The sequence below is a fragment of the Halichoerus grypus genome, chromosome X (genome assembly GCF_964656455.1).
Source record: "Halichoerus grypus chromosome X, mHalGry1.hap1.1, whole genome shotgun sequence".
In the NCBI taxonomy this organism is placed as follows: domain Eukaryota; kingdom Metazoa; phylum Chordata; class Mammalia; order Carnivora; family Phocidae; genus Halichoerus; species Halichoerus grypus.
Window position 1 is genome coordinate 75114433 of NC_135727.1, and position 13457 is coordinate 75127889.

The following is a 13457-nucleotide window of genomic DNA, read 5'->3' on the forward strand; positions in this document are numbered from 1 at the left end:
AGAAAGTAAGAGATAACAAGGATCTTAGAGACTATTTAGACCAAACCCCTCATTTTATAGATGTGGCAAATGAGGCCTATACATGGGAAAGGACTTTTCCAAAGTCATACAGTGAGTTTCTCACAGAGCTGAGACAATAACTCAAACCTTCTAATCACTTGTTTAGTGCTCTTTTCATTGTCTCATATATTCCTCTTCTCCTCTGATGCTCCTGGATGCACTATGCCATTACTTCAACAATTTACTCTCTAAAAACCAAACCTTCTACTCCTGTTACTGTTGGGTCCCAAATAGTGTGTCATTACTTGCCCACAATACTCTACGATCTCCCAAAGAAGCCTTTGTTTTCTTTAATCTCTCCTTCACTCCCTGTTCAATAAGCTGCAAATACCTCCAGGTATTAATTCCTTAGAATTCTGAGCAAAGAAGAACAGCTTGAATATCTGCTTATCCATCTCTATACCATCTTATGTTAGAGATGGGGAAGATAAAACCCAGAGAAACGTCCCTGAGGTCACCCTGCAAGTTAATGGCTGATCCAGGGAAAAATCTGGCTAGGTCCCAAAATTCCAATCTAGTATTTCATCCTTTATACCTAGCTGTCTCATCTGAAAGACCTATCTTATGGCTCCAGGTTCCTGATGATCATTAATGCCATCTCCCTTCCATACCTCAAGGGTCAAAAATGTCAGATCTCACCTCGCAAGTGACTATTCACTTGACAACTAATCAACCAGGTGCCAGGTTCCTGAGGTATCATCTCAGCAGTCACAAAGGTGGCTGGAAAGATGTGAGCCACATCAGTGCGGTGGCCCCGGATGGTCAGTATCTGTCCATGGAAGAAAGCTGTGTGGACATCTACTTCATTGCCCATGCCAAATAAGTGCCAGGCCACACGCTTCTGTGCACACATGCTTAGATCTGGTAAGTTCCCAAAGACAAAGCCATTGATTGCTGCAAAGGAAAATCCAAAGAAAATATCAGAAAATATCTTAGGAAAGAAGCCTGATGAAAGATTTGCCATCTGACAATAATAATAGATGACATTTAGATGAATTTTTAAAAAGCACACTGTGCTAACCATATACTTTTTTTAATTTAAAATCTCATAAACAGCCTGGGAAAATAAACAGATATCATTGATCTCAAGCAAACAATGAGATAACCAAGGCCCAGAGAAGTGAAGTTACTTCTCTCCCAAGGCCACAGAGCTGTTAAGTAGTAGAACCAAGATTCCAACCCAGCAATCTGAGGAAGCTTTCTAATGAATGGGGCTTACTTTGCAAGCTATTCTTCCCTTCCAGGCCAATTTCCTTCTGAAATTTCCACAGGAGAATTTTCAAGTTAGCTAATTACCATGGTTATCAAAGGTAATTTGTGTAAAACCCAAGAGAAATTTGAGCTGCCCAAGCCATCCCTTAAATCTTCCCCCTGAGTTTTCACCTTCCCTTGGGACTATCAGGCTTTGAGACCATCTCTGGTACCAAAGGGACATAAATCTTTTTCTTAATTAAACAAAAATAAAATCAACTTGTTTTTGTTACTAAAATCAGTTATTTACCCATGCCTCAGGGCTCTTGTGTCTTTAGTTTGTTTTAAATTTAATTAAGGTGATCAACTTCCTTACAGCCAACCATTTTTCCTCACAAAGTGGGTAATTCTCCCAACCTTTTTAGGACAAAGAAATGTTGACTAATTATATCAGTGGAAAACCCTCACCTTGAGAGACTTAGAATAAAGTACATGACTTTGGAATCAATAACCTCGGCTATTACACATTAGGAGGCAAGGTACCTAATGGCAAAAGCACAACCTGTGCAATTATACAGATCAGTGTTGGAATTTTAGCTGTGCAGTTTTTCTATTGTGTAATCCTGGAGCCTCAATTTCCTCATAGATAAAACAGGGAAAAGGTACCTACTACTCTTAGTTCCTGTGAGGAGTAAAAACAGGGAAAATATACCTATTACTTTTAGTTCTTGTGAGATATATGGAAGTACCCACCAAATGCTAGGCCCAACGTAAACTCTCCATCAGTCTTTACTGTCATGGTGTGGCCACCCTCTCCCAGCTCACCATGCATCCTATTGCTTTCCTGAAAGGCCTCATCTTCTTTGTCTACTGAAGTAGGATCTGAGCAGTAAGTGACAATGTTCTCATCGATATGCCAGCTAAGGTTCTCATCTACCACACTGAAGAGCAGGAAGAAATCATTATCCACATCCTTCCGCTGAGGAGGGGAATTCCCATCCAGGGTACCTAGAGTAAGTAAGAAATGTGCCCTTGAGAACCTTCTCTCCTTAGCAACAGTAACCTGCAAGGGGTACTTATAAAAATAAATAGGAAGAGAGGGTGCCTTTAAAGTCTTTTGGCAACAGAAAAGGAGATAAGGCCTTCTGCTCTTAATTTCTATTTCCAAATTTCTATTTCCCCAGTTAAAGTCAATTCAGCTGAGCCTAGGACTTGAAGACTGGACATACAGGACCTAGAATAATTCCCTCCCACCATCCCTGCCTGTATCTTCAACCCAGGGCCTTAATCTGACCATTCTCCTGCAACACCCAGGTCTTCCAGGTCTGACAATATTTAAACATACCATATTTCCAACAAAGTTCCCCAATTCTCCCCAAATACCGATGGCTATACTTTTGATCCTAACCACACTTAAACTCTTATCACATGTCTTACTTTTATGTGGTTTGACTCCCATCATTACTAATTCAAGGTTTTAAAATGAAATAAGAAAATATTAAAGATTTAAAGGTAATGAAATAGGAAAATAGTGGAAAAAAGTTTAGCAGGGTTTATTCCTGCTAATAAACAAGGGTGCTGAATTAACATCCCTTCAGGTTGCTGTTCAATATGTAGGTGATTCAGTTACATCACCGCTTCCTGTAGATATCCCACACTGCATCTCAGTAGCTCCCTATGGGGCCTGTACCTCTTTTACACGTGATAAGGGGTCCAACGAGGCCAGTTGCAATGTCTCGTGGAGCATCTACATGAGAATGGTAGATCCAGGTGAGGCATGCTGGGTCAGCATCAGTGGGTGCATGGCCTTCTGGAATGGTCCAGTTGTAAATGTGGCTGCCTCCCGGAGGAACAGAATCATCAGCTTTTAGCTGACCAGAGGAGCCATCTGGATATAAGGAGCCTAGAAAATGAAATTGCACATGCCCAGTCTCAGGGTGAGTGAGAGGGAGCCTGGCAGCTATAGAAGCCAAGAGAGAGCTGACATATGAGACAGTGTTCCTCACAACCTGAGTGTACATATTCAGGTAATATCCAGCCAAAGAATCCCAGACCTCACATCAGCTATGGGTGGAGAGGTGACAGCCATTGGAAAAGGAGCTGTGGCCATGGAAAGTGCTTCACAGCCTGATCTAATAGTATCCTAGTACAAAACCAGTGCCATAGAAGTGAGAAAGAAGACAGAATTCCCCCCTTCAAGCACTCACTTTGGAAACAGAAAGCAGACGATTACAGAATTTCAATCTAAAGCCAACTTAAGTTCCTCTGAACATTAAAAATAGAACTATGCTATGATCCAATAATCACACCACTGGGTATCTACCCCCCAAAATACAAAAATACTAATTCTAAATGGTACATACACCCCTATGTTTATAGCAACATTATTTACAATAGCCAAATTATGGAAGCAACCCAAGTGTCCATCCATTAATGGATAAGGATGTGAGATATATATATATATATATATATATATATATATATATATATATATATATATATAATGGAATATTATTCAGCCATAAAAAAGAATGAAATCTTGCCATTTTCAATGACATGAGTGGAGCTAGAGAGCATTACGCTAAGCAAAATAGGTCAGTCAGAGAAAGACAAATACCATATAATTTCACTCATATGTAGAATTTAAAAAATAAAACAAATGAGCAAAGGGAAAAAAAAGAGACAAACTGAGAAATAGACTCTTAGCTATAGACAACAAATTGATGGTTACCAGAGGGGAGGTGGGTGGGGAGATGGGTGAAATAGGTGATGAAGATTAAGGAGGGCACTTGTCATGAGCACTGGTTGCGGTATGGAATTGTTGAATCACTCTATTGTACATCTAAAATTAATATAACTCTGTATGTTAACTATATTAGAATTAAAATTTTATAAATGAAGCCAACTTAATGATCAGTTGGTCCACTTACCCTTTTTATGGAGGAGAAAACAGGAAAAATAACTTGTCCAAGGCTATACAGGAGTTAGTGGCCCAGTCAAAACCTGGATTCCCTTTCTACTCCCGTCACTCACTGTTGTGTCATTATGGGCCATTGGATGGGGGATACAGATTAGTAAACTGAACTTCCTCTTAAGAAAAAAAAATGGACCTTTCAGAAGACCATGACACTAGAATAGCCTTCCCTTACATTCACAGCACACATTTCTCTTTCCAAAGCACAGCCAAATACTTTGTGGAAATGTCCTTCAAGTAATTCTTTGTGATAAAAGGCAGATTGAATCTCCATATACATAATGAAGAATATGAGGCCCAGAGAGGGGAAGTGGCTTGCCCAAAGTCATAGCGTATGAATAGCAGAAGTGATAACGTTAGTTACCAGTTTTTCTGGGAGTGCCCCTCCTACCTCAGATCAATAAGGAGAAAAAAGTCTACTCTCATTCCTAGCTCCTCTTTCTCAAATATTAGTAAAAGAAAATTTATTGTGGACAGGAGAAAGAAAGGTTGGTCTGATTTACCTTCTGAGTCCTTTTCATAGAAAACGCCATGGGGGTGTATGGTGTAGGGACGAGTGGCAAAATTCTTCAGGTGGATAAGGATGACATCTCCCACTTCAGCCTGCAACACTGGCCCCAAGAAGCCCAACCAAGCAGGCTGGACCATTTCATCCATGTATGAACCATCTCTGTATTCCTTATAAATGGTTTTCTTGTAACTGCCCCCTATCCGGTTCTTGTCAGATTTTAGGAAGCTGGAAGCTACTCTGGGAAGGAAGAAGAGAAAGACTCAGAATTTTGCCACAGTCTTCAAAACTCTGGAGAGTTCTTTTCCACATGAAGCTGACCAAAAATGTCTATTTTTGTTTAGGGCAAAACAAGGGAAAATGAGATTGTACTGATCAAAACACAGGTTAGAGTCTAACTTTTAGACAATGGGAAGCATTAAATTAAAGCATATAAAATTGGGGCACCTGAGTGGCTCAGTCAGTTAAGCGCCTGCCTTCGGCTTGGGTCGTGATCCCAGGGTCCTGGGATCGAGCCCTGCTTTGGGGGGGGGGGTCCCTGCTCAGTGGGGAGTCTGCTCCTCCCTCTCCCTCTGTCCCTCCCCCTGCTCATGCTCTCTCTATCTCAAATAAATAAAAAAAATCTTTTAAAAAATAAAGCATATAAAATTGCTGATATTTGACCACTTTTAACCTCCAAAAAAGGCAATTTCACATAGTTCCACCTAATATATAGTAATGGGGAGACAATCAAATATGGACTGACTCTTTTTAAGTGATCAACTCCCAATCCATATGGCCTGACCTTGCGTCATCTTGCTATATATGAGAGATCTTATAGCATAGTTGTTAAGATCACAAGTTCTGGAGCCGGGATGACTTGATTAAATGCCCGTATTACCATTTCCAACTCTGTGGGACTTTGAGCCAGTTACTTAACTACTTTATGCACAATTTTCCCATCTGTAAAATGGACATAATCATGGTACCAAGTTCAGACAGTCAATACTGGTGACTAAAAAAATTAAAATACATAAAGAGCCTAGGACAGTGCCTGGAAAATAGTAAAAGCTTAATAAATGCTAACTATTATTTCAAAGTATTGGGGATGGAAGATAATGAAGTTATCCCTCAAGGACACCTCTGATAAAAAGACTCTGTTACTCCAAAACTAGATGGACCAGAAGGTGGTTTGTAAAAAAAAAAAAAGCTGCTTTTCTTACTTTAATACGTCCTAGAGAGCTCTGAGATATTACAGTCAACTTTGGAAAATTCTGAGGCTTTGGGGAGGCAAAGTGATTCAAGATCACAAAAGATTCTTTAATATATTCTTTTTAACAGATATTTGTGGAACATCAGCAAGGCTCTAAGATTAAGAAAGGTTAATCTTATGGAATCTGTGAAAGGCAGAATGGTGAGAAGAGTACTAGCTTTGCATCCACATTACCCAGGCTTGAATTCCAGCTCTTCCATTTACTAGCTGTAGGACTTGGGCTTGAATCTCAGTTTTCTCATCTGTAAGATGAGGATATTCATACTCACCTCCTAAAGCTTTTGTGAGAATTAGGTGAGAGAAAGTATGTAAATTCCTAGTATGGTGACTGTCACAGAGAGACTGTTACATAAGTGATAGCTATTACTATTATTTCCTTGATTCTGAGGCTTACCATATTTTTTCACATTTTCACATATCCAAAATCAATGTAGTTCCACTCAACTATAGGAGCATAGTTCCATCACACACATCTTATAAATACTGTATATATTTCATGTTTTTTTTCTTTTTTGAAAGTGTTATAGATATCATTTTAAAATCAAGAGAATATGGAATTACTTTTAGGACCCTAAAAATGCTGAGGCACCTCAGTGTGGAAAAGCAGACTCCATGTAGGTTTCTGTCTCCTGAGTCAACTAACACTCTTACCAGCAAATGTACCACTGGGTATATGGCCATGGAGATCAGGAGCCGGCTGCTGACACACCCTGAGAAAAGATCTTCAAAAGGCTACTTCCTGACCTCAAGGGTGCCCCCCCCCACCAACTCCAGCTATAATTCCACAAATGATTAAACATACGTGTCATTGTCCAGAGTCTGGTTCATGATGACGTTCCTTCCCTTGGGAGCATAGTTCCACTGCACGTCCTGGATGCCCAAGTAGTAGACTCGAGTGGCCCCTTCAGTCAGATGGGGCCACAAAGGTTGCATCAACAACAGAGCCCAGATGAGATGGCCTGCTTCCATGGCCCACATTACTCTGGGAAACTGGCAAATGAATAGCTGCTGGAATGAAAGAAAGAAAACAGAAGGGCTTTGCATGTGTCTGGAAAACTAAAGAGGCAAGAGCCAAACCAAGTGCCTGAGAAAGCAAAAATCAATTAGCCCAGAATCTCTCCCTTACCTCATACATTTCAGTTCAAGAAACATTCAATGATCTGTGTACATTGGACTTCGGAGAGCAAAGTTGAAAAGTCACTTATAGTGATAATTATGCATCACTTCTTTCAGATTAGAAGCCTGGACACAGTTCCTTCAGAAGCATAAAAGGAAGAATGTACTCTGGCCCAAGAATCAGGAAACAGGCACCAGAAACCTGATTAGGCCACTGACTCACTTGGTGTCTAAATCAAGTCACCAATTCTCCCTATGCCTTTTTCCTTTGTTGCCACTTTCCATCCTCCATGAATTGTTTCAAAACAAATGATAATTTACCAAAAAACATTTACTAGAATGTTCATAGACCTAAAAATGGAAATAGCCAAAATGTCCATGAACACTAGAATGAATGACTAAATTGTATTTTATTCATACAATGGAATTGTATATAACAATGATGATGAACAAACTATGACTACAAATAAAAATATAGATGTCTTTCACAAATGTAATGTTGCAGAAAGAAAAAAGACACCAGAAACCAGATAAAAGAATACATACTGTATGATTTCATTTATGTAAAGTACAAAATCAGGCAAAACTAATCTATGCTGTTAGAAGCCAGAATAGTGTTTGCCCTTTAGGAAGGGATAAGTGACTGAGGAAAGAAGAGGATAAAGGCTTCTAGGTAATGTTATGTTTCTTGATCTACATACTGGTTACATGGGTGTATTCAGTTTGTGAAAATATATTAAGCTATGAATTTAACATTTGTGCACTTTTCTGCATGTGTGTTATGCCTCAAAAAGAGTGAATAATGAAAGAAAACAAGTGAAAATATGTGAGGCAAATATTAACGTCTCAGAAGAAATATTCTCTGCTGGTTCTCTGCTATGCACAAACCCATTTCATTAGACCAATCCCGAGTCAGAGTCAGAACTGAGTCTCTAGCCTCTCATTCCAGTACATCAGCCAAAAGGCTAGACTTCTTGGGGATGGGATGAAGCATTCAGTCAAATTATACACAGCTACAGTCAAACCCAGAAACACAGACAATAATATAAATACACATATACATAAGTACATGCAGTCTTATCTAAAAGCAGACATAAGTGCATGTAGTCTTAATTAAAACCAGAAATGCACACACTTGCATCCACATATAAAATCACACTGTCACACAGAGCCTTATTACTTTCATAATAATAATAATAATAATAATAATAATAACAACAACAACAGGGGTGGCTCAGTTGTTAAACGTCTGCCTCAGCTCAGGTCATGATCCCAGGGTCTTGGGATCGAGCCCCACATCGGGCTCCCTGCTGAGTGGGGAGCCTGCTTCTCCATCTCATACTCCCCCTGCTTGTGTTCCCTCTATCACTGTGTGTCTGTCAAATAAATAAATAAAATCTTAAAATAATAATAATAATAAATCAATATTATTGTGTGTGCATGGCAAGCCAGACACTATTCTATGTGTTTTATATAGATTAAATAATTTAATCATGAAAACCACACTATGAAGCATATGCCATTATTTTCCCTATATTACAGAAGAAGAAACTACAGAAGTATAAAGTAATTTGCCCAAGGTCACCTCATTAGCAATCAGTAAAATTGGTTTGTGAGCCCAGAAGGTATGACTTTAATGTCTATGTTCTTGATCACTATACTATACCACCTTCCACAAAATAGACTTGCACACTCACATACATATATACACAGAGAATATGCATATGCTCATAGCCATAGCTATATCTGGGAAAGCCCCATACACTCTGAAATATGCAACCACATGTTGTTATAATCACTTCTAGAAACAGACATACATACTCATATAGGAAGAGTTACATCTAATTGATACCATTCATGATAAGGATAATAATTATGGAAGCTACCATTCATTGAGAGATTACTGTATACTAAACACCATGTTCAGTGGTTTATATAAGTTATTTCACTAAATTCTAGTCCTAAACACATGAGATAGGGACTATTAATCAAAAATAGAAAATCAGGGCGCCTGGGTGGCTCAGTCATTAAGCATCTGCCTTCGGCTCAGGTCATGATCCCGGAGTCCTGGGATCGAGTCCCACATCAGGCTCCCTGCTCAGCGGGAAGCCTGCTTCTCCCTCTCCCACTCCCCCTGCTTGTGTTCCTGCTCCCGCTGTCTCTGTCAAATAAATAAATAAAATCTTTAAAAAAAAACAGAAAATCAAAGGTATGCATAGACTCACATATGGACAGGAAATTCCTGGATATTTACCCTGGCTAGGCCTAGATATTTACCTTGGTTAATAAACAGAACAATAGACACCCCTACAAAATCTCAGGCCCTTCAACACACAACAGTGGCCCAAGTATTAATTCCCAGTTTCCATATGACATTTGTCAGAAAGCTCTTGATATAGAGGAGGACCAGTTCCTGGGTTTTTCTTTCCAAAACCTGGGTCTCCCACTGACCAGTTGTGTAGACTTGGGTAATACTTTACCACCCTAAACTTGTTTTTTTACTTATAAAATATTTATAATAATGTCAACCTTGGAGAAATAAATTAGAAAACTTACATGAAAAGGTCCCAGTACAATTCGTGTTTAGAACATAACAGAAAGTAACTGCTGGTTTACTTCTCCTTCTCCCACCTGGCTACAGTTTATTTATCTTTACTGTCTCCTGACACACCATATGTTCTATATTTTTACTCTAAGGGCTAACTTAAATCTTAACTTCCCCAGAAGGCCTCTTGTAGGCTCTCCATATCAGTGTCCTCTGAAAGACTACTTATTCTCTATAACACCCAACTGCTTTGTTACCTTTCTGTGAGCTGGTTCATGAATTGTCTTTATTTCCCAGATTGGACTATAAACTCTTTGAAGGTGGATGTCATGTCTTAGAAGTCTTTGTGTATCTATTGCCAAAAATGGTTATGGGGGCTCTGTAGGTATACCATAAACAGCTACCACTAGAGTGCCATAAAAGTGACACAAACATACATTTTCCCACCAGTTGACTCTGGTTCAAGTTTGCCACTGATTTCAAAGAGTGACTTTCAGCAATTCACCTTAGTAAGCCTGAGTTTTCCTACCTATAATATAATGGAGCAGCCCTATATAGTTCTTACATTTTGGGGGTCATGAATGTTTGAGAATATAATGAAATGCAAAAATGCAGAACTACAAAAAATGTTTTACATAAAGAATTATTTTAGGCTCTCACACTCTGCCAATACTCACATTCAGTGATAAAACATAGGTGCATTTACATGTGTTTAAATATAGTCCCACATAAGGTAACCCTTGACAGGAAGGGGGTGTCCTTGGTTCAATAAAAGTCTGGATATAACATAGGCCTCATTTAAACTTCCATTTCATAAAGATGCCAGCAAAGCTATTGTGCCTTAAACTCACTTACCTAGAGATAAAACTACCCTGGGTAAGAGTTTCACAGATTCTAGTTCTGGAATCCTAATGTATTAGTTGTATGACATCATGTATTAGTTGTATCACCTAATATCCTGAGCCATACATGGTGATGATCTCTTAAATGGAGATAATCTCTGCTTTGGGTTCCTCATTTGTTTGCTATGGAAATTTGATGAGATAAAGGATGTAAATCCTTATGTAAACTTTTCATTTGGGCAGGGCTGTTGTCTCTCAGCTGAGTCCATAGAAGGAAGTCTTAAAGAAAGGCCAGACTGAGGAAGAAAAATCAAGGGAAAGGTAAAAAAAAAAAAAAATGAAATGAAATAGGTAAGGTAAGCAAGAGTCCTGGGAGAAAGAAGAAAGAAAGAAAAAGAAGAAAGAAAGAAAGAAGAAAGAAAGAAAGAAAGAAAGAAAGAAAGAAAGAAAGAAAGAGAAAGAAAGAAAGAAAGAAAGAAAGAAAGAAAGAAAGAAAGAAAGAAAGAAAGAAAGAAAGAAAAATGAAAGAGAAAGAGGAGAGGAGAGGAAAGGAAAGGAAAGGAAAGGAGAGGAAAGGGAAAGGAAAGGGAGAAAGAAGAAAAGAGAAGAAAGAAAAGCAAAGAAAGGCAGAATGAAGAGGTGCCCAAAGGAGGAGAGGGGGAAACAGAGAGAGGGAGAGATGGAGATGGAAAAAGAGAGAGAGAAAGGGTGAACTAATTGCTGGACTACTTGGAATTAGACATAGTTTAATTAATGTACACTTGAAAATAGCCTTAGGGAGAAACTCAGCAGCAAGTCAAGCCTCTCCTTCCTTTACCTCATCTTCCTGTCGTCAAAATGCCACACGGGCCAGGTCCCCATTACCCCTAACAATTTGCATTACTGTTTTCCCTAGGATTTGCAAGTTGTTCCTTTAATGCCACAATGCTCTTTTCTCTCCCTCCATCTCTCTGTGTTGGGCTACACGGGGCTGGACAGGCTCATTCTAGACAAAAGATCACTCAACTGAACACAGGAATGCTGAGCTAATCTTGGGGGCCTGTCTCTAATCCTGGCAGCTTTTCTAATAGAACCCTCCATCAGGACTGACCTTTTGGTTCTCTGTTTTCTTAATGCTTTAATGTTCTTTCTTCACTCTGTGACTCAAACAAAACAAACAAGCAAAGGGGAAAGAAAGGGGGGAGCTAATCAAGAAACAGACTCTTAACTATAGAGAACAAACTACTGGTTACCAAAGGGGAGGTGGGTGGGGGATGGGTTAAATAGGTGATGGGGACTAAGGAGTGTACTTGCGATGAGCACCACGTGTTGTATGGAAGTGTTGAATCACTATATTGTACACCTGAAACTAATATTATACTGTATGTTAACTAACAGGATTTGAATAAAAACTTAAAAAAAATAGATTCCATATAGAGATTTTCTCACCTTCAGTAGGTATAGGCCTTTCTCTTCAGGGAGGGAAAATGGAGAGAGTGTTAAAAGCCCCAAAGTGTTCCAGATAGTACAAGTACAATTTACATTATTATTTAATCATTATTACTGTATCCTAGCATGCCAGAGGTGGGAAAATTGAGGCCCAGAAAGGTAGGGACTCACCTGAAGTCCTGAGAGCCAGTACTAAACCCTAAGATTCCTAATTCCCCAGCCTGGCAATAATGTCCAGCTTATCATCACCATACCATTCCAGGGACAATATGATTCCACTATATATTGGCATTTGTGGTAATAAGACTGCTTTATTTTCATACCTCAGTTGTGGTATCATAGAAAGCAAACTGATTTTAAATTAGATGACCTGGATTCAAATCCTTCCTCTTGCCTGTAATAGCTATGTGACCTTTCAACAAATCACTTTTACCTACCTGAGCCTCAGTTTTCTAATCCAAAAATGGGAATATTTATCTCACAGGATTGTTTTGAAGTTCAAACAAAATGATGGATTTGAGCGCCTAGCAAAGAGCTTGGAATACAATAGATCAAATGTGTTATAGATTCATACATCCATAAAGACTTTTAGAAACCAACTTTTTTCAACCCCTTGGTGTGACATACAGAAAACTGAGGCCAGAGAGGTAAAGGTATTTGCTCAAAGTCAGGCAGCCAGTTGCTGGCAAAGCCAGAATATGAACCCATGTTTTCTAAAATATTTCTGCTATTTAGACACTAAGCATGAGAAATAATTTTGATTTTAAGCTGATAGTTTGGTTCAGCTATCATTTATTGGCTTATTCTATGCCAATTTGGATCTCAAAACATGAAACCAAGTGGTTGTTTTTAAGTGTTTGAGGTTCCCATTTATGTAGCCTTCAGATCCATCACCTCAATAAACTCAATTTGTGACCCAGAAAATGAGCACATTATTTCAACAAGAAAATTAACTACTCTATACAACTCCATGACTATCCTTGAAGTGGTCAAGCCAGTGTGGTCCTGGTCATTTTGGCGAGAGGAATGAAAGGGGCTTATTGTTCACTTTAACTTCCCTGCCCACCCAGCCAATCTTCCTCCAACCTCTCTGACACTGACTTTCCCAGTGGCCTAGGACTCCTTTAAACCCAGCCAAATAAAGGTTTTTGCAAAGAAAGGAAGGTGAGGTAGGGTTTGGAAAGAGAGGAAACAAAGCTTACCTTTGCTAGGGTAAACCCTTCCATATTTATCCAGCGGCCCAATGATGCTGAACTGCAGACCGCAGCGTGAGTCGGTCAGCCCTGTTCAGTTAGTAAGTATCCCGAGTTACAGAGCCCTTCTCATAAATAAGCCCAAGGTTCCAATTTGGCTGGTGTTACCAGAGTGGAGTGAATAGAAGAGAGGGCAATGCTGGGAGCCTTTTTTTCCTAAAACTAAACTTTTGGAATGTCTTGTTTGGCCTGGTTTGGTACAAAACCCGGGATGGTTCTTTGACCATATCCGGGTGTTTTTCAAATCCCGGTTAGGATTTCAGGAGGAATTACGGGGGGGGGGGGGGG

At 39.3% G+C, this 13457-nt stretch overlaps 1 protein-coding gene across 1 annotated transcript in view; it reads right to left on the reverse strand.

Annotated features, from left to right (window-relative positions):
• The window catches only part of HEPH (hephaestin), an 86290-nt gene extending 73066 nt beyond the window's left edge, over positions 1 to 13224 (reverse strand). Inside the window, exons 1-6 of the mRNA XM_078063955.1 lie at positions 13119 to 13224; positions 6788 to 6993; positions 4729 to 4973; positions 2942 to 3154; positions 2077 to 2259; positions 700 to 954 (exon numbers count right to left, since the gene is read on the reverse strand). Of these exons, the coding sequence (XP_077920081.1) occupies positions 700 to 954; positions 2077 to 2259; positions 2942 to 3154; positions 4729 to 4973; positions 6788 to 6993; positions 13119 to 13142 (1126 nt within the window). The 5' untranslated portion in view covers positions 13143 to 13224. The remainder of the gene's footprint in view (positions 1 to 699; positions 955 to 2076; positions 2260 to 2941; positions 3155 to 4728; positions 4974 to 6787; positions 6994 to 13118) is intronic.
• Positions 13225 to 13457: the final 233 nt, after the last annotated feature.